We start from the raw sequence: 27,476 nt of genomic DNA on the forward strand, positions 1-27,476 counted from the left end.
GTGAGCCATGCCCACAATTCCCCTTTCGCTCTCATGTTTTTTTGACATGAATCTTGTGGACATCAGTCACAATGATTTTTGTAAAGCAGCTCTTGGGATCAGGAAGGTCGGCCCAACCCTGTTGCACAATATCACATAATATGATGCAGTTGGGTAATACATTCCTTGCATCTGTTACATTAAAGTATACTTTGTAAGATGAATCATCATCAGGTTCTACTGCAAATATGAAAGTAGAACTCCAATAAGCTCCCGTGAGCTAAATAAAATACATACTATTTGCCCAGCAGTACATCTTCTCTCTCTACTGTGGCTTCAGTATATCACGGCTACCATCTCTCCTGAATACACTTTTCAGAAGCATCAGTAGAGGGTTACACTTTGATTATGACGTTTATAGAAAAGTTGTAATGATTGACAAAGGAAGCCTTACTGGCTTACTATCCAGTTTGCTTAGATATTCTAAAAGTTTGACTTGTATACCACCTCTACCTATGCATTATTATCTACTCTAATTTTTTACCCCAGGCATACACATCTTCCCTTTGACAAGCAAAACTAAAATTCATTCCAATTAACTTTTCACGTCAAGCTGTAAAAAGCTTCCTGCATGTAATATGGCTTTGCTAGGTGTGTTTTTGAGCTGTGCATTGAATAGATCATGTGTCCCAATTCTCTAGCTCTTCCATGAGGTCCTAACCATATTGAAATCGTTGTTGGGACCTACAGCACTGTCTGCTTCTTATTTTAGGTATCATTTGCAACTTCTGCGCCTAAGCACTAGCTGAATCTTCTAAGGACTCCTGAAAGTACCTTTGTCACACCTGCCTCCCTTGCCTTAAGTGCATCACAAATATAGGCACAGAGAGAGACGCTAGAACTGTAGTTTCTAAAAATTTTGTAGGAGTCTGGCAGAGAAAAGACTTTCAAAAGCTGAAGCTTAGCTTCAGAAAGACAAGAACTCCACACTGTGCAACAGATTTTTGCTTTTTTAAAAGGTCTTATGTTCAGCTATTTCATACTTCTGTATTTTAGATCCCTGTTTAGAATCAAAACCTTTCAAAATTTTAAAAAATTGAAACAGTTTCTGCAGAAAAACACAAAATATTTTAGGAACCTGTGCATATTTTCATCAACTCACTGGATAACCCAATCCGCTTTTTATACAAGAATCAAAAAATGTGTGCTTACACAGAAGAAGAGAAATCGAAAATCACAAGAAAGGTATTTTATTTTACCTTCTTAACAGGTGATGTAGGTGCCCCTTGGCCACCGGCTACGGAAGGCGCTGTCACAGCTACCGATGCTGATTGTGTACTTGTGGTATTTGCATTATTAGTTACAGCTGCCAAGGTTTTGGTCTTATCTGCAAAATATTCACAAGATTTTAATTTCATTTTTCATTCACAATTTCTTCACTTCTACAACACAGAGTTGAATTTCTTTTGAACAGATTTGACAGTCAACTGTATTTCCCAACAGTATTTTATTATTTATTCCTCAGTGTTTTCCCCCCTCACTCCCAATGTGTATCTTAGATGCATCTTTTTTCCATAACGCTCATACATATAACATTTTTTTTTGTTACTCAGCAAGTGTTAAACACTCAGAGATGCAGAGACAGAACCACAGAATCATTCAGGTCGAAAGTGACCTTGGGAGGTCACCTAATTCAACCTCCTGCTCAAAGCAGGGTCAATATTGCACACAGACCAGGTTGCTCAGGGCTTTGATGAGTCAGATCTTGAAAACCTCTAGAGACAGAGATTCCACTGCCTCTCCAGACTGCCTGTATTTTGGTAGATGGCCAATGACTGCAAAAATTTAACAATAGAAGGTATGTTGGCATGTAACAGTTCATTTGAACTACAGAAGATGCTAAATCAAAATTCTTGGATAACTGTGTATGTTGAGTGCAAAGACATAATTAACTGCACAGAGAATCCAGACAGGGATTCTGGTCAGTAGAATGAGCTGAGGCAGGGACTCGCCTTCCAGAGCTCTGACTTTCCTTTTGCTTCATTCCTTCTTTGTCCCTTGTTTTTCCTACCTAAGTTTCAATGTCCACCTACTCTATCCTCTTCTGCTTTGTCCTTCCTGCCCGTATTTCTTCCTCTGTCCTTTGTCTGTGTACCTTAACCCCTCTTACACAAACATACAGAAAATGTCATGGTTGTGATACAACAACTGCTGTCACTGCACTTGCTTGAGCTTCATAATCGTACACCTCACTTCTGTTGCACCTATTCAAATTGCTTATTCTTTGGAGTAGGATGCTATGTCCCATCTATGCAGTATGGAGCAACATGGGATTCAATCCCCATTGGTTTTGGCCCTACTGTAAACATACCTTTATGTCTACACTACCCACACAGCATAGGAGCAGTTAATTTAGAAAGTATGCAATGTTTTCATACAGTGTTCTCATATCTAACATTCAAATTCAGCAAAGTACGAATCTATGACTGGAAATCGTATAATTAATGGTATTGCTGTTACACATTTGTTTTAGTTATGGACATAGCTGAACAGGTGTTCTGAATAATTAAATATGCAGTAAACAAATACAAATATAAAAAATCAGCTTACATAACTAACTGTGCACTTAATGGAAAGCTCTTTTTAAACATAAGTGAAAATAAATGGTGGTAAACTTCTAGGTCATGGTGATAAAAAGTTCAACAGGGCAATGCGGACTGACAGTACGATTTGAGATGATGTACAGGAACCCTGCTGGAAATTTGCAAATGAGTAATACAGCTTTAAAATATACAGAAAAAGTTATCAGGAGTGAAAGCATGGAAGAAGAAAAATGGATTTTTCACAACTGTATTCTGAAATTATTTCAGGGACAGCAAGAACATAGTTGAATGCATGACTGAGCTAATATTGGCTAACTTTCAAAAAACATTAAACTACCTCAAACAAAGTAAGTTAAAAAACCTGAACTGCTGAAAATCTTATTTTTCAGCTTGTTTCCCTGTCATTTATTAGGAGATGATAGCTTCATATTCATGTTTCCCTTCTTGGTCTTACAGGCAGAAATGTATTTATTTTTAAACTGTATTCTCACATAATCAATGAAACAGAATGTATGTTTTAGGAAAACATTTCCAATATCCCAATAGATTAGAAATCACAGTTTCCAGTACTTCAGAATATTGAACACTGTTAAAATATTTTAAAACCAGAATGCTTCTTATAATCTTAAGATTTTTCACTAGAAAACTACCTTAAGCTTAATAATGGGAAAAAAGGGAAAGTACAAGCTTGGAATTTAGAGATGCAGCTCTACAGGGAAATGCTTAAAGTCTAGCTTGCCAAATAAAGTATGATAAAGCCTTGTTGATATTAAAAAACCCAAAGTTTACATAAATTAATTCTTGTGTCACAGTCAAATTTTCCTGGCACAAACTACCTACTGGTAACGAAGAGAACACAGTTACCAGAGTCATAAAGTTCAGGAGACATTACAGTTAGTTCAGTGACTGAGAAATTACTACATGTTATATATTACAAGTGTTTCGAGTTTATCAAAGCTCAGTCTCTGTAAGTAAGGGATGCAAGTATACTAAGTTGAAAGACTAATTACAAAGCTTCACAGACTTTTTTCCCAGCTTAGCACTGAAATGCTGGTTTATTTCAAAATACAAAAATAATTAAAACATAATAGACAGTTTGGTTTCACAACTTATTTTTATTTCTGCCTATGTTACATATTTATGATATATTGGTAAGCTCTAAGATCCCTCCTTAGCCTTACCTTCTCAGGTGAAGAAATTGGGAAGAATGTTTTAAAATGAGAACTGACAGCTCACCAAAAAGGGTTACTCATTTTAAAAAGTGTAAGTATAAAATATTAACAAGATATTTCTAATGACATCTACGTCTATGTATTGCATTGCTGCACTGTAATTCTACAATTCTTTATTAGGATTGAACATACATCTTTAAACACTGATTGTCTGACATTTGTTTTCTGATTTGAAAGAAAAAGATGTTATGCTGTTCTTACATCAACTACTTGCTTTAAGACTCTGATAATTGTTCAAGAAACAAAAAAGCTAAATTCCATTCGAGAGAGAAGTACAGAGTAATGTGTTTCTTTGTGTACAATTCCAAACTTTTCAAAGAACATTCCTCTTGAAATGAAGCTGTATATGAAGTAACTGTTGACATTAGAAAACCTTTTAAAGTTTATTTCAGTACACACTGAACAGAAAATATATGCACCATTACTTTATTATCACCTGAGCTAAGAGTACCAGATTAATTGGTATTTACTTCAGAATGGCAAGAACAAATGAGAATGTTTGCACTTCTGCTGTTTTCCAATCTCTATACAAGTTCCACAAGCAAACACTTCATTTCTCATTCGATCTTCTAACTTCTTCAATGTTTTCTGACATGCTACTTAGGGCTTATATTATTCCAACTATTTGATTAAAAGTATCAATTGTTAAATAGCCAGTCAAATAAGCAGGTTAATAGCTTTAACCTAAATAGCCACCAGCAAAGACATCTTTTTGATATCTTGACTTTAGACATACAGAAACTTGCTTTAAAATGACTGGAAGCTTAGTGGAATGCAGAAAAATAAGTGAAACTTAAGATACTTAGCTTTGTATATTAAATAATGCTATTAAATAAGTAAATTTATAAAGCAAAAACTTAAAGACAGTACTCCAAATAACGTACCTGTCTCTGCTTCGGATTCTGAGTCGTCATCCTCCTCCTCTTCACTAGAACAACTGGATTCATCCTTCTTTCCCTCTTCTTCCTCATCTGCTTTTTCTTGCTCCAGAGACTCTATACTAGACGCATTCTTTTCTTGCTCCATAATCAATGTCTCTTTACTGAGTTTGAAAAGAAAAATACTTACTAAGTCCTGAAAAATTTACTAAAGTCTGTCAAGTAGGACTTTGTGACAGCTTGTAAAGTTATCTTACTTACTAATAGCTTATTATTTTTCCTAGTTTACTTACTTTTTGAATGTTTTCTGTGTCTGATTATTATCCATGTTGGCTGTGGATTCAATCAGGGGAGATTTCTTTTCCCGTTTTTCACTATGAAGCTTCAAAATACATAGAACGATGTAGTTAAATTGGCAGAATGGTCATCAGTGTGACAAAATTACAAATGGAGGGAAATCTTCTCTAACTACTACAAACACTAGAATGTGCATAAGCTTTCAAAGTGTCAAAATTCAGAATTCTAAAATCTCACAAACTGTTATTCCCAGTAAGTTGTTCATTGTTGATGCTTCAGATCACAAAATGCCTGCTTGGAGAAAGCAAGAAGGCACCTTCCTTCTTCCAAGGCTTTTTGGTCACCATAATTGACCAAAAAAGGGCATGAAATAACTTTTGAGACGACTGTGATATTACCTGAATTGAAGCCCCAAACCAAACCTTTGTTTTTAATCTATATGCTGCTCTGACCTGTGTCCCATAATCATAAGTATAATGAAGTATAACACATATATGCAAAAGGCCTACCAGATTCTGCTTCTTTTGTAATTCTTCTAAATATCCTAGAATATCTTCATCTGCCACATCAAACGCTGTCTGCCCCTGGAGAAGGGGAAGAAGCAAAACACCATAATCGTACAGCAGAATTCAAATATAATGGATTACAATGCCTTATCACATGATGATGATGATGCAGGTAAAGAGCACATTCAGAGAGAGAAATTAGAAAGTATAAGCCAAGCTCTATTACAAACCGTTAGTCTGTCAGTAGTTGAAAACAATTTTGCAATGTTACTTTTTTGGGGTATTTGAAACAGAAACATCTATACCTGATGGGTAAACAAGTTTTTTAAGAGCTAAAACCATGACTTCAATAAAATTTTGCTGTCCTTTGAAGGAAAAAAAACTATCAAGGGAAAATAGATTGAAAGAATATGATTCTCACAATATAAGTTCTAAACAACTATTCCAATGGCAGTCGTATGGATGGATACTGAAGCAGTTCAGTATCCTGTCCATCTTAGACTACCATATACAGCTTGATTTTTTAAAGTTTAAATTATTTAAGCAAGCTATACTAAATTTAAATAGTCTCACTTTCACATTTTTACAGTAAAACTGTATTTTACATTTTACATTCCATTTTCAAAGAGATCTGCTACAATCATTTGTTCTTATCCTCCCTTAGTGTATTTCCATGGGACAGGTACTTGAATAAAAGATCATAACGTGATTTATTAACACTGAGTAATGCTGTCAGCTGGAATTTCTTCAGCTTGCTATATCTTATATCTACATAGTCACTGCAATTCTCAACTAGACCAGATGCCCACAGGACATGAGATTCTATCTTTAAGGTCTGAATTGGTAAAGATTTCAAAAATTCCCTTTCTTCATCTCTACTTGAAGACAAGAAGGGCTGAAGCTCACACAGTTTCACAAAGAAAGCCTAACTTCCTTTGATACTGCAATATAATGTCTTGTATTTGGAAGTTTGCATTCAAATACAAGGCGGCTGGAATCTAGGCAAAGTCCTGGATCCATTGGTATAAATGCAGCTGCACCAAAACGCTGGGTGGACATACTGAAATGCTGGAACGATCAGTCAAGTAAGTGCTTCTGTACAATAACCAGCAATAAAGAAAGAGCTGTCATTTTAAAGTGGTCACAGCAGCTTATAAATATAGTTAAAGGTGTTCATATTTGTCTCTGCTTATTTCAGTTTCTTGAAATGTTAACTAAAGGCAAACATATTCCTAATTACACTGTGAAGGCTATCTTAGCTGCTTAGAAAGGATGGACCTTCAAACCACTAATTTTCACATCCATAAACTTCTGATCATACAGCAGAAGCATGTGCACCTTTCAACAAGCATTACCCAAAACAGCTTGAGGTCCTCTGACATGTGAACTATTCCATTTAGTGTAACACAGGACTAACCTGGAAACTAAACAACAAAATTATCTCAAGTTTATATTTGCATTATGACCACAGTTTCTAATCTGGCCTTCTATTTTTAGGTAGCTATTAAGTGCGTTTATTTCCAAAAAATGAGAGTTAGACCTACCTTGACCACAAAAAATCACTTTGCAAAAAAAACGTTGTAGTTAGAAGATTGTATCTAAACCCAATCCATAAAAATAATTAAAGTCAAGTGCCCAAACAATAATGGCTGCATTCTCTGAGATGCTAAGCACCTACAACCGAAACCAAATCCAGAGGAGTTTTCAACCTTTGTATCTCCAAAAGCAAAAATGCTTGCTGGCTTACTTAAGAACACAACAGGCAAAACTTTCATAGCTTGCACAGACAAGCCCATACACCAAATGAAACAGCTTATATCTCTCTCTACCTCCTTTATTCTTATTATTGCCCCAGCCGAGTGGAACATACTTTCAAGAGAGTGCTCTCTGGAATAACACCCGCCACATTCTCACAACCCCAGTAAAAAGTCTAACAGATAACTTGATAAACTGGCTTAAATTAATTACATCCGCTTTTGATTGCCTGATACAAAATACAGTTACATAGCTGATATTTAGAAGTTCTAGAAGCATTATACAGAAACAGAGTTGAAGCTATTTGAAATTTAATTCCGTATTTCATTGATTTTATTATAAGCAACCTCGATTTCTAAGGAAGAAAAAGTCGACAAAGACTAAACATGTTAAGCAGCAGTAGTTTTGCCCATATATAGAGTAAATACTTGCCAATTCATGATCTGTATCTGCATATTTCCCTAATTTATTTTTAAAAGTTTATGAAAAAATTCAGTGAAGAATCCATCTTAAAAGTTGGGCAGGTAATTTACATATATAGTATTGACAGAAATTGGAAGCAGGTGAGAATCTATCTGTAAAACACAGTGCAAAGAGAACAAAGAGAGCTTCAGCACTTACGGAGTTGAATGAAAAGTTTTGGATCCTTGTGATGTCAGTGTGAATCATGAATATATTTATATCTGTTGGGAGCAAGATCTTGCAAAGCCAGCAAGCTACGCAGGCCTTTGCGTAAAAGTCGAGGAAATATAGCTTAGGAAACATTCAAGTTATCTCTAGGGAGTCCAGAGATGCCTACAAGTTTCTTCCAGTGCACCCAAACCAGCATATAGTGATAACTCTTTAGTACGCCAACATAAGCTGATTTTAAAAGTTAAAACACTACCCAAAGGCATCATCGTCTTCAGTGATCCAGTGAAAGCCTGTATGCAATCCATGAAGTCACTAATTTTGTACATCTGAAATGTCAATAAACCCATTCTATTTTTAATTTCCCTGTCAAAGATTACATGGATTATTTAATATAGAACTAAGCATGAAGTGGGCCTAGAAATTAATTTAGACAATCAAGAGAATTTAGTTTGGAACACAAACATGCTGTTTTGACAAAACATGCATTATATAAAGCTCCACGTACAGTAAACAGCCGTTTATCATCACTTTTCTTACCCTGGCTTCTAAAGTCACTTTAGAGACCAGAACTTTGTATCTTGACAAGGATTACATAAAAATCCTACCACTTTGTTGACAGCCTCCATATCACATAGGTTTTCCACTAAAATGCGACATGCTTCTTCTTTACCCCAGTGAGCAGCAGCATGAAGTGGTGTCCAGCCATCATAATCTTTAATATTTACATCGTAGCGAGCCTGTATTAAAAGCCTAAAGAAATTTAAAGAATTAGATCTTGACACTGCTGACAGGGATAAATAAACTGTCGTAAAATCATAAAAGTATTCCACAGTAATATCCTTCTCCTTTTTCATCATACATATTTTAGTTGGGCTATTGACAATTGATTAATTTCATTTCCTCACAGAAACATTTGCCTTTTCATTGTTCAGTAGGTATATATATTTTTAAGGAAAATTCAAGAAAAATAGCCTTTTCCATTTTCTTCTTTATTCACTTCCTCTTCATTCAAAATCCACTGTTTCTATACAGTTAGATATTTTTCTCCACATGTGCAGTAATAGAGAAAAGCCTTTTTAAGGAAAGGAAAGCTGTAAAATGTCAAAAATTGTTAGATACAGCGTTCTTATCTAGTAAACTATTAAAACCTCCTCCTATTCTAATACTAGTTGCTTCAAGCTGTTAAGTCTCATATTAGTTGCCTGAAACTTGCATCTCCTCCTGTCATTAACATTTGATGCTTTAACAATCTAGTGTTCACGTGCTTCAATTTCTCTCTGAGAGGGAGCAAAGCTCCTCAAATAGAGGACCGGCTTTTCAGCCTGCATTCAACACTCAAATGACAATGGACACTTAACCTGACAAACACTTTTGTGTAAAGGGCTATCAGCTCTCTGAAACAATGTCCATAATTACTAAAAAACACATAACCATGAAGTATTCTTCTCAAAAAATTATCTCCATTTCTTAAAAGCCAATATGCTTATAGTAATATCCTCCAATGAGTAACTTTCACACATGCTCAGCTGCAAAGTCTTGCATCCTACACAGAGCACACATTTTTGATAATTTGAAGCCATCATGAAAATTGCCTGCAAATATATTTTTCCCCTCCTAGGAAAAGTACATGGACTGGACTACAAAAAAGACACTGAGAGTGGTAAAAAAAACCCCAGTTATAGATACAACTCCTTTACAGACACATTCTATTCTAAAATAAAAATTATTCTTTTCCAACAGAATTTCTCGTCATCATGTTGAAGCATCAGGGTTTTTTGAAGCAGAACTCCCATTCAGTAAATTGTATGTAATGATTAAAAAAGCTCTGTCATTCAACTTCTGTGTTGACAAAGTATTACAAGGCTCTGCAGACCTTAAAGGTAGCAATACTTACACAGTCAGGGTGTGTGCTCATTTTCATTCATGTTACAATATAGAACTGTTCCTAGTCCTGCGGAAGCAGTCAAATACATTTACAATCACAGTAAAGCAATGTATTGTTAAGTATGCTTTACTTCAATAAAAGCAGAGCTTTGATGAAAAACAAATTAAACATCTGTTACAGTATATACTTGTATTGTATTGTATTACTGAAAAGCTACCTGTGAATTAGGGGACACCAAAAGCCTGGAGCTTTCCAGGAAAGATTTCAAGAGTCACGATTTTCAACAACAGTATCAAAAAAGCAAAATTAAATTCTCTGTTCTTTAGGTCTAAAAACCTTTAGTCTGGATTACAAACTCTGCTTTATGTATGCAAATAAATATAGGGTCTTGAAACCAGCATGCTAACTGGCATTACAGAAAGGTATTAAGTTTGTTTACATAGCTGGCTTTAGAAACAGGGCAAGTTTTTTGTCTTCTTTTAAATAAGTATTCAGGCTCAATATGTACACTGTGTTCATATTTTCAATGACTTAACACAGGAAGCTAACAGCATCATGATTTATGAGTGCCTGAAATCATAAAATCAAGCTTTGAGGAAAAGGTAGTTCTAGAGATTGTTATTTTCCGAGATACAATCCCTAAAAGTCAGAAGTGTCCAATCCTATCAATTCCAAGCAGCATTACATCAACAAGACAGACAAATACGAAAAATTTCTATTTAAACCACACTTACTTTAAGACTTCTGTATAGCCCTTAGCAGCAGCTACATGAAGTGCTGTACCACCAGATTTTGCATGCCTGACATCATTTATATGGCCGCTGTTGAGCCACTGTCTTGCATCTCTTAGCATTATTCGTTCTTCTTCTTTTCGAGCTGCCTCTATATCAACCCCTAATTCAGATAGGGAGGGGGAGAGGGGAAGAGAGGACACAAAATAATTTAGTTCAAGTACTTCAATTCAACTATGTAACAAATCTTATACCATGTTTATGTGATACAATAAAACAACAGCTAAACAATATGAATAATGTGCACGGTTAGATATGAATATCTTTTTGAAGATGAACCCCAAGAGGTTATGGAAATATCCATTATTGCATGACACTTTGCATGCATAATGCAGTTTTTTTTTCCAAAAGAAGGGGAACAAAAAAAAAAAAAAAAAAAAAAAGAAAGCTACTAAAACTGGCTCTTCAATTTTAAGAATGTCTACCATCACAGTAATAATCACTGAAGTGACCTGTTAAAAAACGAGAAAAATTACATTTCAACCTTCTATGCACCAAACTATGTCTGGTTCGACGTATCTGTAGGAAGTAGAAAACAACTACAATTTTTTTACAAGGAGATTATCTATGGGAAGAGGAACTGCCTAGCTTCGCAACACTGATGAATACTTTCATGAAAGATAGAGCTATATTTTTTATACTTTCTAAAAAATATCTCATTAAAACCAGCTTGTCTTCTATCACTGTGAAACAGAAGCCTTATACTCAAACAGACAAGTCTTTGGAAACCTCCCTTCATATCTCAGGTAAAAAAAACCAGAAACACTGAAACCTTTTTATAGTACGTCTCACAAAAAATTAACATACACTGATGAAAAGGGAGGAACACAATATAACATTTACAAGTATACACATCAGGTTAAACAGATTGAAAAAAAACCTCAGACCCTGAATGGGCAAAGCAAAGCATGTATTTGCAAGCATTTCTTAATTACTATCGCATGGAGTGATCTAAAGAACATAGCAGGAAAGGGGTCTTGAAGAGAACTATGCACGCGCATTGCTCTGTCTGTGCTGACTGAACAGTGACAGCTTGGTGAGGAAAAGGGACTTAGGAATTGTGGTCATCAAGAGCACAAATTGTATCTGGGTTGACCTCTAACAGAAAATTAGGGGGCCAACCTTCAGCAAAATTATTTTATATGTATGATTTGTCTTATCTTAGACACTGGTATGCAGGGACTTGGGAAATATGTATTGTTCTTCTGAATTTTTAATTTCTCGTGGAGCAAAGCATTAACTTGGACATAACAAAAACAAGTGAAATCTAGAAAGAGGTACTGAGTTACCAGATAAAACCACAACTTCAACAGTAGTCCTTAGAGCCTATAAAATAGAAGTTAAGATGATTTTTAAAACGCTTAAGAGAGATGCTCCTTGATTCAGATCTTTCAGTATTTGCTGCTGAAGCTTCATCTGTCCCCAAACTGTTTTTCTCCAGCAAAGATGTTTCTATGACATAACTGTCCTAACTGTCCAACTAATCAAAGCACAACAATATAAAGCAGACCGCAAACAAGACTATGCAAAGCTAGCACACCTCTTTTCAAAACTACTCTACATAATTAATTAATTGTAATTAATTTTCAAAGTCTTTATAATGAACAGCAATTTCAGGCTCTAATGTCTTCAAAGAAACTGTGAGCTATTAATCCTTTACAGGGTGAAAGAATCCCCAGAATATGGAAACCAAATGAAATCCAACTTGACTGTTACCCATTTAGACATGCAGCAGAAACTGAGCTGAGGGATGAAGTGGCCTTCATTAAAGAAATTATTAATATCACAAAGTGAAAAGACATAGATAATATAGACATGGTCATATGTAGTGCAATGCATCATTCTATTGTGCAAAACTTGATAAAACAGATTATAATAAAACAGATCCATCAAGCTCTTATCAATCCACTGGCAACTAGAAAGCCAGAGCAACATACTGGCAAACTGAAAGCAATTATATTGGCACTATCGAAATCCACCCTTAAGGCAGTGGATAGCAGACTGATGTATCTATTACGTGATGTATGAATTAGTATGTCACAGATGCTGCAATTCCCCAATTAGACAGCAAGAAAACCCTTGAAAATGACATGCCCAAATCAAAATTTCCTGAAATGCAGAAAGAAGGAACGTAATTATTACATGCTTTTGGAAACACAACATGTTATTTGTTTGGTTTGCGGTAGCGTATGACACTGCTACAACAGAGTTCACTTCTTTTTTATTATTCTTCTGTCAATTCATATAATGTCTACAAATATGAAAAAAAAAATTAAAAAAATAAATTTAAAAAAAAAAAAATCCAAAACCACAAAGATCAGTTGTAAAAAAGATTCTGGTCACTAAGTACATCTAGTAAAACATTATGCTAAGGACAGCTGAAAAGATAAAACTTTACAAAGTATCATAAAATAACTTAAGCAGGTTATACATTAAGTGTTTTAAGCGGTTGACTGAATTCCTAGACTCATCCACTTAATCAACTAAAACAATCATTTGAGTTTTGGCAATTTAATAAAAATTAATAGAATTACATTTTATCAGAAACTGATGAAATCCCATTATTCTGGAGGCTAAGCCTGCAAGATGCAGGAAGATACAAAAGACTGCTGAAGCACTACGCAGAGGAAAAAGATAAAATGTACTTGTTTGAAAGAAGCTGTAGTAGAACTGTCCCTCTCAAGACAACCCATGACTAAATAAATATGAACAGAGATAAAGTTTACATATCTAATCATCTTTGTAACTCTGACAGATATGAAGAATGAAAACCAAGAACTTTGAATCAATAACATATTGATAATCACCTATTCTCATTCCTCCAGAAGGCTCCTACATATTGATGTACGAACTACTGCAAATTGTAACTTCCTTGGGCCTTCGCATCTGCTTGCCTTTCAGAATGACACAGCAGTGCATATCAGCAGATCCTGGGAAAATAATTCTCTAGAGTACAGTCATTTACACATCAGTGTTGCCTGCAAAACACTACCACACAAATAAATAGTTTATATATCACCTGTTAGTCACATTTATGTCCACCCCGCCTTCTGCATGCCCAAGGTCTAACTGTGAATCCTTATCAGCATGAGTAACCTTCTCCACTTGAAGAATCCAACCTAAATTCCTGTCAGTGTAAAACTGTTCATGTGTGTGGCCAGTCGTTTTGAGGCACTTTTGTATAACGGAAGAAGAGAAAAAGTTCTTCCCAAACCCTAATCTTGAACATCTAACTGTTAATGTCTAAGCACACTTTCCAGGTATGCCTAAAGGCCCAAAGAATTATGTCAAAATAGCAATGCTTTTGCAGAAAAAGTAACTAATACTGAATATAGACTTCTATCAATATCACAAACGATTGCATTTCTGAAGCCCAAATAAGATATAATGGCTGCAGAGGACTAATGGCTGCATCAATACATTATTTTACAAGACAGTAAATTTCTGATCATATTTCAACAGAAGAAAGTAGGGGAATCTTGCCAATCTAAATAAAACATCCCACATTAATAACTGGCACAAAAAAGGGAATTGAACTTTGTGTCATAGAAAAAAAGCTGCTCTCTGAGACAAGCTAAATACAATTCCCATTATTAACTATAGAAAACGGAATGTAAACAGCCTTTATTATACCTTGTACAGACCTTTCTCCTTGCTTTTGTTTTCCAGACTCTATTAAGATATCAGGGAAAAAGAAAATGCTCATCATACGTTTCAAACACTTTCTTCATACGGCCCATAGATGGCAATGCGCTGCCTCCCAGCTCAGCTTCAGCTGGAGTATTCACTCAGACCACCAGTACACTTAACTTCTGGCAGCCTAACAACTTCTCAAATCATTAATAATTTATTGCTAAATGCTTTCATTTTTTCTGATCAACAAATGTTATTCAACAGTTCCAAGCAGGTTTGAAAACAGTGTGCTGTTCAGTGAGTATTTAATGAAATTCAGCATAAATTTACATGCTGAATCATTGTTTCAGTACTCCTCAGCCATATAAAGGCATGTTTCATAGATACCGCATGGAAGATCAACCCACTTTTTACTTCATGTAGTGAATGTTTATATACAAATGTAATAGTTCGCATTTTATCCAGATAAACAAATCTGAGTTAAGCAATACATCCCAGAGAGTCTCGTTACATTTACCTATAATTAAGAATGAGGAACATTTGCTTCTCCTTGGAAAAAGAGAAGTGATCTCTCTAATACTTACTGAATAGCTACCATGCTGTATCGTGAACTCCTGATTCACCTCACGTCACCTCTCCCCACTAACTCACCTCTAGGGAATGTTTCCTATAATTCAAAATAACTGCTTAAGCAGTTAAAAATAATTTTAAGAGGACATCTGATGGTAAACAGCTAAAAAATCGCTTCGAACTGTAAACTTAACCCTACTCAAAACCTGAGGAGAGGCAACATTTAAAGCTGGCCAGGGCTAGCTGGGACTAAAGCGATAGCCAGGCACATCTCTCTCAACTCTGCCAGCTTTCACCAGTGCAAATGAAAACTTTACACCACTGGCAAAAGACAACTTCCACAACTTCAAAAAGCTGAAACATTGCAGAGTAGAAACATAAGGGATCATATCAAGAAGCTGGGAATAATAAGATTTTAAATGAAGATACAGAATTCTGTGGATTGCAGTGGCATCTATATACATGGGGTTGGCCCATGATAAAGATATCAGCCATATGGAGAAACAACAAATCAAGTCCTACAAGAAGTTTTTTGTGAAACATGCAAAATTGGTAAAACACGTGGCCTGCAAAGAGTCAGCACTACTGTAGAATAACTTCCATAAAACACCTAGTTTTGCTATTTGTGAAGTGTTCGTAACTGTGTCAAAAAATCTTTATACCTTACTAGACTGTGTATGTAATTTACCTTCTCACAAAGTATAAAACTAAACTAGCTTTTAAGCTTAAAAAAATAATAAAGCCAATAATTTCCCTTTGAAGAAAAATGAAAAAAGAAATTCCCTTTTGTAGAAAAATGCTTTCCTTACTATTGGAGTGCTATGGCTTCACTTATAGGGTAGCTAGTCCATCAGTTCAGTACTACTGCATAGTTCATTATCTCAACAGGGTCCCACTATATGCGCAGCAGAACACAAGGTGGCCTTGTCCGGGGATCTGTGCCCCACAGCCTGAACGAAGGGTCACAATTTAGAAGTGTCACATATGGAAATCAGAATAATTGAAGAAAGAAATACATTGGATAATAATAATACAAAAGCTCTCTTCTTTCATATCCAACACGCCTTACAACAGAACTTGTAATACAAGAAGATTAATTTGGATCACTGACCATCTCCACTCTAGACAGGTCAGATTTTGGAGTCTGAATGCTAAAACAGGACAAGTAAACACTGCAGATCCTTCCTTGTATTAAGCCTGTAATGTCACATAGAACTGAACTGTGTTCTATTCTATAATTTATTTCCATGAATTTAGTGTCTCCAGAGGCTCCTATTTTTTGTCCTGTAGCTAGACATGTCCTTAAAATATAATTCGATACCTGTGAAAATTGGGCATAAATACGAATTGATGATCTGTAGAAGGCTGAATAGTTGCACAACTGGAAGGCTCTTTTGGACTTTTCCTATGAAGACTGAAGGTCTGCAAAAGCAGTAAAAAGGGTGAGCTAACATGGTGATTCTCCCCAGATTTCTACCAGAAACAAACATCCAATGTCATCACTTACACATATCTGAAATCACAATGAACCTGACTGATCTTTCCAGGCAATCTTTTGCCACCAAACGACTCTGACTGCTGATGCCAACAAGTAGGAAGCCACACTCAGCATTAACTCACAGCATTAACAAGGAACACAAAAATGAAACTATAACGAATGTTGGAATAAATACACATGAAAAGGTTGCAAGGCAAGAATGTTACAGAAAATGTCTACTTAATTTCACGCTGCATGTTTTACCTACATGCAGGTAGGTAAAGATTTACCTACATGCAGAGGTAAGATTTTCTGGCACCCAGGTTTATTTATGTTCAAAATAAATTGGCTGATCTTCCACTACCAGTAACATCGAGACAGGACTGATCTTTCCACAGACCATCCAGTTAACTTGCATTATCAAAACTGCGGCACTACTTTATTTTATACAAGGAACAATGCAAAAGCTGGCGGGATAATTGCATTCAGCCACATGTATAGTCAAAGATGAAACTGTCACAATGCATCAGTGTTAATTCCACATTAACATAAACAATTAAGTTCCCATTTTAGAGCTATTAACTTCTCTAGCCACAACATACACACAATTAGGCACTTTTCAAGTGATCATGATAATGGCTAAATAATCATTCTGTATATAATATTAACTTCGTATGCAAGTTAAGGATGCCATCAAAAGCACACAATTAAAACCTTACTGCTGAGACAGCTGTCTCGTGTGTTAGTAAGATATACACAAGTTCACGTCCAGATTCATACTCTTTCTACTCCATTCTCATCCACAATCATCACATATTTCCTATGATTTCATCCCTGCAGGTAAAAGCCCTTAGTTCTTACACCTTCAGACACAAATTCAAAGGAGGGATGGTGCACGCCTTCTTCCCTGCTTCTGTGAAACTGAAACTCCTAAGTGGTCTAACAGCAAAACAAGCTAGGTAGAATACATACATATAAATGCATTCATATACGTGTGTGTGTGTAAATGTATATACACATAAATACACATATATATACACACATATATATAAAAAAATAAAAGAATATATATATAGGCTATATATATAACCATAGGCTTTAGTGCCCTGATAAGACCAGGAAGGCAGAAATGCTGTCAGGGATGTTCACAGTGTGGTCACGCTTCAGGAGAGTATCCAGTTCCTGCTCTCCACAGAGGGAGGTCAAACCACTCTAAAGCACAGCCCTAGCAAGATTTTTCTCACCTGACATGGTGCCTTGTTCAACCAATATATTTCTCAAATCATCTTAGAAAGACCAATCTTCTGAAAATCCTTTAGCTAGTCAGCAAGCCAACTGACACAAAAACGTTAGAGGAATGCTTGGAAAATAGGTTTTCCATAGTAACTGAAATTTAGTATTTTAAAATAACCTGAATTATTCTTTTAGAAACTAACAGCTGTAGCGTGGGAACATCTACATTCTTCTCAGACTTATAAATACAGTACCATAGATAGTTTATTGTAAGCTTTAAATATGAAATATGTAAACCACACTAAAATTTTCAGTGAATTGTGGCATTTAGTTTACATTGCTAATGCTAATTTTACAATTGGGCTGTTCAAAATAATTAAACTTGCAAAAGAATAAAAATTAGCATGTAATGTTGAATCTCCGCATTGTAAAAATGTGCATAAACCCCCATATAACAAATAATAATTTTTCTTTTAAAAAAGCAGTAACAAATAAATAAGAGATTTTGGAAAACAGTTCTTTTCCCAAATAATGTCAATTTTACAAAGAACTACTACAGTCAACTACTATAGCACACTAGTAAAGTCAACCGTTTCAAAAAGAACCTCAAAGAATTTAGGCTGAGGCACATTCCAGAAACAACTCTCCAGCAAAGATTGACAGTACTTTTAGAAAAAACAACTTTATTTTTTCCAAACTAATTAAAATAGACAAATGGTAGTACAGACCAAAAAAAAAATATTCGCAACTATCTAATCTCATGTTCTTTGTGTGTTAACTCTAAGAGCTGTTAATCAAAATTCAGTTAACGCTACCAAATAATTGAATCAATGCCTTTGTCAAATTTACAGTCTACTGCTGTGTATCAGTAGGCATCTCTTATTTCCTTGCATATCATGTCATCCACTTTCTTTTTACCATTTGCTTTGGGCATTAAACAGGTTTTTTACAAAACAGATTACATCAGGGCAAAGCCTGAAGCAATTAATAGTTTACTGTTAAATTATGTAAATCTGTCTTAGAGATAGAAATTCAATGCTATGAAAAAATTAACATTTTCAAGGAGGAAGAAGCTTTTTAAGACATAGGCAGGGGTCTAGAAGTAATGTAGATGCAGTCTGCTTGCACAGCCCCCACAAAGGTTCCATCTTTACTCTGAACGTCATCTTCCTCCAATATATAATATAACTCAGACCACATCACCCCAGTTCTTGTACTGGGAGTTCCGGGATAGCAGTGCATTTCTATTGGACTCAAGATGGTCAGTCAACAACTGAATATTCTTTCCTCTGTGGAATGGAAAAACCAGAAACTTTCAAAGACCTTTCACTGGAAAATGCACCTGAGGATTGGAACATGGAAAACAGCAGTGTAAGGAGGGGAAAAAAAGCAGGGAAAAACGAATCAATATGCTTTTTCAAAGGCCAATTTCTCTTGTAAAGACACCACTGCCAGTATTGCCCTAGCAATTGTCAAAACTTGATACCTATCGATTAACTGTTACATGAATGCTCACCTATATAGTGCTCTGAGAAGAGTACACAAAACCAGGAGGAACTTAAAATTTCATGATAGGTTCTCAGGCCTAAAACAATGCAATCGAAGACTCCTTATCACAAGAAGTAGTTTCAGACATTTGGCATTGTAGAAGGGCATTCAGAAGATCAGAACTAGACACAAAGGGTGATTTATGGAATACAGTATAGTTGTTTACTCTTGTTTTAGTTATTCTAGGCTTTCTTGTAGCCAACGGAAAGAAAAAACTACCTTAGGGCTGGATTCACCTCATTGTAAAACTGACATCTGAGGTACCCTAAAAGTGCCTATTTCTCTCCTCTCTAAGGCAGGAATCTCTTTAGACATAGTATAAAGCTGGGATATAGAAGTCTATATCCCAGATGCACTGAATACCATCCATAGTATCTGAATACCACCGAAATTCTATTGAGTTAAGTGAATGCAGGAATCCAGTCAACACCTGGGTTCAATACTTCTGACCTCCTTCACAAGAGGCTGTGCTGAGTAAGAACGCCTAGAAGACAGCTTGAGCACTGTGCATTGTATTGACAATTCTCTTTAGAAAATCAATTGAGTGACTTTAAAATTCCTAATTTAGCATAAGTTTTCAAAAATATATTTAGTGTCCAATAAACAAAATCACCCTTCCATACCCAAAATTACCTTGTCTATTTACTTCATTCTGAAGCAGCTCTTCCATTGCCTCTTCTTCAGCAATATCTAATGGAGTGTCTCCTTCACTATTTACAGCTCCTACATGTGCTCCTTGACTAATTAAATATCTGCCAATTGAAAAAGAAAAACAACGTGTAAGCAACATAGTAAAGCTGATGCAAAAAAACCAGCAGCCACTAGGATATCAAATGCAATGGGTATATACATGCACACATACAATTCATAGAAACAGCTGTATCAGGTATAAGTAAAAAACCTCATGACTGTCTACAATCCCTGAATACCTGTATGTCTTTTCACCATAATACCCACTAATACAAGTAGCACTCTGCTCTTCAGTTTGCCACAAAGACTCCTGACACCTTTAAATACATACTTGCAAGAAATGAAAGAAGAAAACGGTTAGATGATGAACAACAGTGAACACAAGGCTAACAGGGGTCGAATCATCCAGTCCCATGAGCTCCTCATATTAAGCCACTCTTCCTAGAACTTCCAAATTCAGTGGCACACTATGCTTCTATATCTTGCCAGAATGATGACTCCTGGCCTCTGAGGCAGCTTCATAAAGTTACTAAAACCAGAATCACCTCTCCTCCTAAGTATTCATAAGGTCAGCTTTTGGTGGGGAAAAAGGCGAGGGGAGAAAGGAAGCAGGACTTTACACTGTATTCCAACCCCACTAAGTGTTTTCTTACTTAAAGTACTACTCAACAGAAGTCAACAATGCAGACTCAGTGGAATTTATTTCTGAATCTCAAATTAAGTCAAATGGGTCAATTCCAACAGTAAGTCACAAAAGGATTAAGTTATTTAATTGCATTAAACTACAAGGCTATAAAGTTATTGAGAACCTACAGCTTAATATATAGCCTGTTTCTAAGCAGACAATGAACAATAATTAAAACATCAAGACATCAAGATCAGTCTTACACCTTCTGACCATAACACTTCCACTTCCCTAACAAATTCAACAGTTTGAGCCACGATAGGACTCAACACAAGCAAAAAATTGCAAACGTACCTCCTGCCTTGCAGAGCTTAATTTATACTTTCCATATATTTGAGAAAAAAAAAATCAGGAAATACTCAGACCTGAAGAACTAGCTATCCATTTAGTAACAGGTGTATGAAATCAAAAGTGCTTTCTTAACCTCACTATTGCAGAATGCTAAATTATGCAGGAGCCAACCACAAAATTAATCCAACACTAATACAAATGCTTTGAAGTATTTCTGCTTAACTACTGCCAATTAACAATAATAGATTCCAGATCTAGGATCATATTTTCCTTATCTTTATTCAATAACTCAGCATCAAGCACTCTCGTACATTTCTATTTTTTAATGGTTTAAATAGGACTTGTTATTAAACCTCCGTAATTACGTCAAGAAGAGGTAAAAACTGACATCACAAAATGGAAATTAATTCCCAGAAGTGCAACCATATCTCCTGGGATATGCATCATCAGTTGCGACCACTAACTTTGATACTGGTACGCAGTGCTGATTTTATTCTGTTCCTCTTAAAAGAGTGCCCCTGTGACTCTTATCTCTCTCCAGTATAAAGATTTAACTTCTGCAGGAATGAAAAACTAATACAAAGTAACAACATTTCTCAACAATACCGGTTGTACTGTTTTAGCAGTGACACTGCCTTCCAGGTTACAGATCAGAGAATTGCCATGCAGGGTGTCTGCTAAACGGGCAAAAACAGCAGTCGGGAAACTAACTTTCTTACAAAGTCAAAACGTTGATTCAAAACCAAAGTCAACCACTGACAAAAATATCTTTATAAAAAATTCCCAAGTCAACATTCACGTTCTTTCAACTTGTTTTTTCTAATACAGACGTGAAAAAAGTGATGTTTAAAAAACTTGATTTTAACCTCTTTCTACATAAAACTTATAGGGAAAAATTAAGCTACTTTTGTAAGGAAAATACATATCTTATTGAAGCAGTTGTATTTGGTCAACCGGGTCAGTAACTTATAGACATGATAAAAGGAGCAATGCATAAGAAAGTGTAGGGAATTTCAGAAAGCTATCATTTAGATTTATGAACAACTTCATCATCAAATGATCCTTTAAAGTAGACTCCAAAAACGAAGCTGCTTACAGACCAAAATCAGATCAGCAGAGCTAGAGGGATTAGTAGGGCTGGAGAAGCAGAGTTATCTGAGCTCCCTTTTCCACGTGCTTACAGGGCTTTGGTTTTCCTGGGTCAGCAAAGGAAGGAAGGGCGAACCTGCCCTGAGTTCACAGGATTTAAAGGGATGGGAGAAACAGGAGAAAGGTGAAAGGCAGCATGTTCCTCGCCAGGGAAGTGAGAACGGTCCTTTCCCAACCTTCCTTCAGCCACTCCAACTAGGCCTCCCCTCTGCTATCCCCACCAAAAAATTAATAGTGATCCCATCAAGTAAATTAATACTGAAAGAGCAATACTCAGTCTAAACCAAATTATTCAAATTCCAACTATTTTAAAGACACCTTTTAAGCCTGGTAATGAAATCCATGTTTGTTCGTTTTCCACATCATTCAGTAACAGATGACCCTGTCCTGAAAAAGTTTATGCATTTGTTTATCTTCATTCACAGTAAAAATAGTTTCAGCAAAGCAATGACGGGGTTCAGATGGCGCATGAAGTCACCCTGATGCCTACAGGATCGTAGGTTTAATTAGGAAACCTAGTGCTACCAAGGGAAAGGAGAGCAATCGTTTCAGACATGTAGGTAACTTGACTCTGCATCACATACAGAAACGAAACAGATTTGGTAAATGAGACCAAGAGAACGATGCTCTGAGTTTGTAAGGCAGAGCTGAGCAGAAGCCAGTACTAGAATACTCCTAAAAATTAGAAGGTTTTGTTGTGGGGGTTTTTTAATCACTTTCCAAACAAATCGTACTTCAACCTAAATGTTAATCAGAACTTTACAGTGTGACTTCAAATATGGGTGTATTTGACATTTCAGTTATTCTGGTACCATATACCAAAATCTTCACATGTAACAGCGTATTATTGTATGTAGGTATGTATGCATATTAAAAAAGACATCCATGTTTTTAAAAAAAAAAAACACCCACAAATAACTGCTTGTATTTTATCTTTATTAAGTAGACGCTACCTTCATCTTGAAATTTCATCTTTCTAAACCAAGTAAACATAATATAACTTTAATTTCCTCAGCTGATACTTAACTGATACAGTTACATGTATGTGGTGAAAAAGAAGTTGGAGCTGTGTAATAAAAAGTCCAAAACTATGCCCTTTGATGTCCAGAAAAAGGTGCTTTTTGCAAACTTGGATGAGTGGAAAAGTAAAAACATATAGGACTCCCACTGTCACCTACTTAGAAAACCTTTTGGTATAGCACTTAAACTTCTGTCTTTTGTAATTCACTTGTTGCGAAATCGCCATGTTCAACAGACAGCTACAGAAGAATAATTCAGAAAATCCAATGATAATTCATATAACATTGTGGTAGGTGCTCATTCAAAATGTAAATAAATGTGAAGGAAACAGTAGCTTGATCCATATCATGCTTATTTTTGGAGCTAAAGCTTTCACATGTTGATATTGAAGATAAAAGGTACCTTGTTTAAATATACTCTTGTGGTCTAAGTATAGAGAATTGCAAGTATTCCAGGAATACTAGGAAAGACAAGAGCAGGAAAATAAAATAAAATCATTCCTGATACTTTTGCCCTGATGTTTCCATGACAAGCATTACGCAGTCTGGGTAAGACTGGAAGAACAAGTTTGCTTTGTGATACCATTGTTTTATGAAAGCAAAAACTACCTCTATTTGAAATTTGTGTTTTAGAAATCACTGCTGTATATTCCTCAATAGCTATTATAGACTGAAATCAACAACCTTGGAAAAAACGTGAAACATTTATTTTCTATAATTATTATGAAACCCAGACTCTCTCCCATCATTTGATGAAAAACACATTTCAATACCTTTCATAAAGGGTTGGAATCTCAGTATCTCTGAGACAATAAATAACAACCCTCTGAGATGACTGTACAAAAGCCAAACAGTCCACCAAAAACAAGCTCAGGAAGTTAAAAATTTTACCCAGCAACTTGGCCTACACTCTGAATTCAAAAACAAACAAACCAACCAACCCTTACAGCCGACCTCTCTCTCTCTCTCTGTGTGTGTGTATAAATCTATTAACAAAAAGCATATAGAGAGACAAAGTAAACAGAGAGGAAGACACCTCTCTGAAGACAGTTACATCCAAACTTGAGTCTTGTTTGTGAATTTAGGAAGCATTTACTTAAGAATCTGGAAGACACTCAAACTTTGGCTTTACTAAAGTTTGTTAGCTGCAGACAAGAAGATATGCTGCAGATAACAGTTTAATATTATTTATCTCGGCAACAGAAAGAGTGGCCTATGTTTACATTCGAACCTTGCCCCAGTTCACAGTATCTGGAAACAAGTTTGCGAAGTCATTAGGGATATAATTAACTTTAAGTACTCGCTGAACCTGAAGGTCACCAGAACGGTGGCAAGCAGAAGGCAGGGCAGACAACTGGCCACTGAATTGATTCAGTTCATTAAAAATTGCTTACTGAGCTCACTGGAGACTCACTAGTGAAAACAAGAGGTCCCTTCAGACTAGTCAGAAGACTGGATGTCAGTCTCTAACTCCTAAAATGTGAGCAAAGGGACCCTCCTAAAAAACCTCTTGCTGAATAGAGGTTCAACGTGTTGTAGATACATTTAAAATAAAAATGTTCAGTGTAGCCTTCCAGGGAAACATGGCTTAATTGCTAGCGGGGGCACCAATCAACAGCACAACCCGTCTCCCAACAGCTTCTAACTAATTACCAACTTCAGCTAAGCCCATATGGTTTTTTCCAAATCCATAGATGATAGAGTTCAAATTAATTCCATGAGTGTCTTAACTGAATGATAATAGGGAACCAAAGACAGAAAAAGTGTTACCGTGTTCATGCAGCTGTGCAAGCCGTCATTTGAAGAAACAATGAAAAAAAAAATCTGCCCCACAGTCCACAGGATGTAAAAACAAATTAAAAACTTACACATCTTTGGAAAATGTATTTTAATTGCCTTCTTTTAAAATGCCTTTCAGAATTATTTCACCAATTTTTAAAAAATATAAAGTATCGATACACTTTTAAAAGTACATCTCTGTAAATCATTCAAATTACTAATAAAAAGACATCCATTATAAATCTGGCCAAACAATTAGACCTTCAAGAGACATTTAACAAATAAAAAATACAAAATTTTAACACTGCTGTTTCCAATTTTATTTTTTATAAAGTTGAAGTACACTCAAACTGTAACACCTGATCCTTTTCAGACCTTCTATTGGTTTGAGTGTCTGTGAGTATTTCTTTAAATATTTTCTCACTGCAGAAGAGTTTCACTTCAAATATAAATTCTTAACAATGTTTTTATTAACTCAGACAGAAGTAGAAATGCTCCCTCAAGCTCCCTAGCCCTTCTCAAAAGTGGTTTTGGTTTGGGTCTGGTTTTGTGGTTTGGTCTTTTTTTTTTTTTTTAATTTGCAGAAAAAATAATACTTAAAGACGAGGCAATCAAAGGTATACCTACCTGCAATTACAACATATCAAGAGATGAAATTACAGCTTCTATGCGATTCTTGAATTTTTAAGGTGCACTTCTCAAAATTACATATTAAAGAAAGGCCCAGCCTTTTTCTTTAAAAATCTTAAATAATACAAACTTGAAGCAAATACAATAGCATTAGAATAACATTGTGCTAAATTTTGTTGTGGTACATAGTATGCATATGCCCTGTGTCAGTGGGCAAGTTTCAAGCAAAATGTGCAGTCAGTTGAATACAAGTGAACAGCCAGCACCCAGCTGCCCCCCAAATACTCTCTCATGCACCCCCGCACTGTCACGCACACTTTTAAACACATTATTCAAAACTCATATAAACGTAATGATAAAAAGTGACAATTTCACTATTTTTGAAATATGTATTGTAACACTTGTAAGCATTTGGTGGAGAGCGTTAAAATGTGTGCAATGCAGGGCAGGTGGCTGGCAGGTCTCACAAGGCTCCAAGGAGCGCTGCTTGCCCAGGCAGGCGGCACCCCGCACAGCACCCTGCTCTGCACAACCGGGGATCTCCTCGCCCTCTTTAGCGACAACCTACAGATAATTGCCCTTGTCCTCCTTTCTCCACAGCTGAGATACTCCTGCAGTCATCTTTTCTCCCGAATCTATGATTTACAGAAGAAAATGAAGGGTCCACATTCAATACTGGAACGAAAACTGTACAAATTCAATTGGGCCAAGAATACTTTCTCCTGCATGATCTTAAGACCGATGTGGAATAAATCAAATGACTTGAAAAACAATTAAGTCAAACTCATACAGATGTCTTACTCAGGCACTCCTCAAAACGCCATCCCACGCTGTCAGTCGCTGCTGTGCCTCAACCTTCTGCCTCTAAACGTTTAGAACTGAACAGAGATTGACATAAGAAGACAAGCTTCTCTGATGGCATTTAAATTAAAATCAAATCATGATAAAATTCAGGCACTTCTAAGGTTATGTTTCTTTGCAAATTCCAGAAGATTCTCACTCACATCTTTCTCTCTTGGAAAAAAAATGCTGCAGCACTTTCTAAGTAGGAATGCTCCCCATGTGAGCAGTATCATCAGCCAGCAGCCACACAAAACACCAAGTTAAATAAGGCCAATTAGGATTATTTGGCAAAACTAGATAATTACCTGTCCTGAAATACATGAATGATGATTTTAAGACAGCTGATATCAACAAGAAATCTGAGGTGAATTTATGATTTCCTCTTGCAGAACACAAGAGCTGAGAATTTCAGATACCTAGAGATGTTTAAGTAAAAAATAAAAAAAATAGTTGAGAAACAAATGGTCAAATGATTTTAAGCAAATGGGAAGGGACGTTTCTTTTCAATTTTCACCAGTCTAATCCAGATTTCAGCATACGTGTTTTTCTAAATTATGGACCAGTTTGAAAAGACTTTTTCATATCCTTCAATATGCAAGAGCTCCTCCAGGTAGCAGCAAATCCAGCTTCTGATTCTCCCTCGTGAAGCTGTTATGAAAGGCATCTTGGACAGACACACATCTTTGCTTCAAAATTGTCAAATACTCCCAAAGCTATCGAAGTAGTATGCCACAGAGATGAGAAAAAAAATTCCCCCTACGCAAACAGCACTTTCTGTCAATTCTAAATACTCTACCTATATGGAAAACATATTTATGTTTATGAAGCCAGCACTCCACAACGTACCAACACACCACTGAGCTCCACACATAGCTGGCTGTCCCTAGCCTCCACTGCAATGTGCACGCCCAAGGAAGCACAGTAACTAGAATCACATCTGTTTTCCTTCTTGGTATGCAGGAGCATAGAAGAAACAGTGTAGATAACAGTATCTAGTTAGTCTTAGTTCTCCTGTGTTCCAAGAAACCTCTGAAAAAAAGCCAGCAATAAGCTCTAGAAATATTTGTACGTAGGCAGCCACCTAAACATTAACGGTGCAAAGATGGAACAGGAAAAATTCCTACTTGCAGCATATGAAAAGCAACTAAGCCTTCATATTTTACCACATCCATACAGAGGAAAGACATATGAGAGGTGGCAGAGCCACGTTTAGATGAAAGTAAACAGTGACTGAGAAGAGGAAAGTAGGAAACGTGAAGAAAGCTATATAGGGAAACATATGCTATAACCTATTTACAAAAAAAAAAGACGAAAAAGAAAGAAAAAAAAGAACTGGAGCCTGGTAATGCCAGGACAAATACAGGGCAAAA

General features: G+C 36.0%; 1 protein-coding gene across 3 annotated transcripts in view; it reads right to left on the reverse strand.

Moving 5' to 3' along the window:
• The window catches only part of PPP1R12A (protein phosphatase 1, regulatory subunit 12A), a 79,199-nt gene that overhangs the window by 39,931 nt on the left and 11,792 nt on the right, over positions 1-27,476 (reverse strand). For all 3 annotated transcript variants that reach the window (XM_009588253.1, XM_009588251.1, XM_009588252.1), the window contains 7 exons: positions 19,654-19,772; positions 10,503-10,662; positions 8,489-8,633; positions 5,499-5,573; positions 4,986-5,074; positions 4,699-4,856; positions 1,239-1,366 (listed from right to left, as the gene is read on the reverse strand). In XM_009588253.1, the coding sequence (XP_009586548.1) occupies positions 1,239-1,366; positions 4,699-4,856; positions 4,986-5,074; positions 5,499-5,573; positions 8,489-8,633; positions 10,503-10,662; positions 19,654-19,772 (874 nt within the window). The remainder of the gene's footprint in view (positions 1-1,238; positions 1,367-4,698; positions 4,857-4,985; positions 5,075-5,498; positions 5,574-8,488; positions 8,634-10,502; positions 10,663-19,653; positions 19,773-27,476) is intronic.

Source organism: Fulmarus glacialis, unplaced genomic scaffold, assembly GCF_000690835.1.
Source record: "Fulmarus glacialis isolate BGI_N327 unplaced genomic scaffold, ASM69083v1 scaffold9292, whole genome shotgun sequence".
In the NCBI taxonomy this organism is placed as follows: Eukaryota; Metazoa; Chordata; class Aves; order Procellariiformes; family Procellariidae; genus Fulmarus; species Fulmarus glacialis.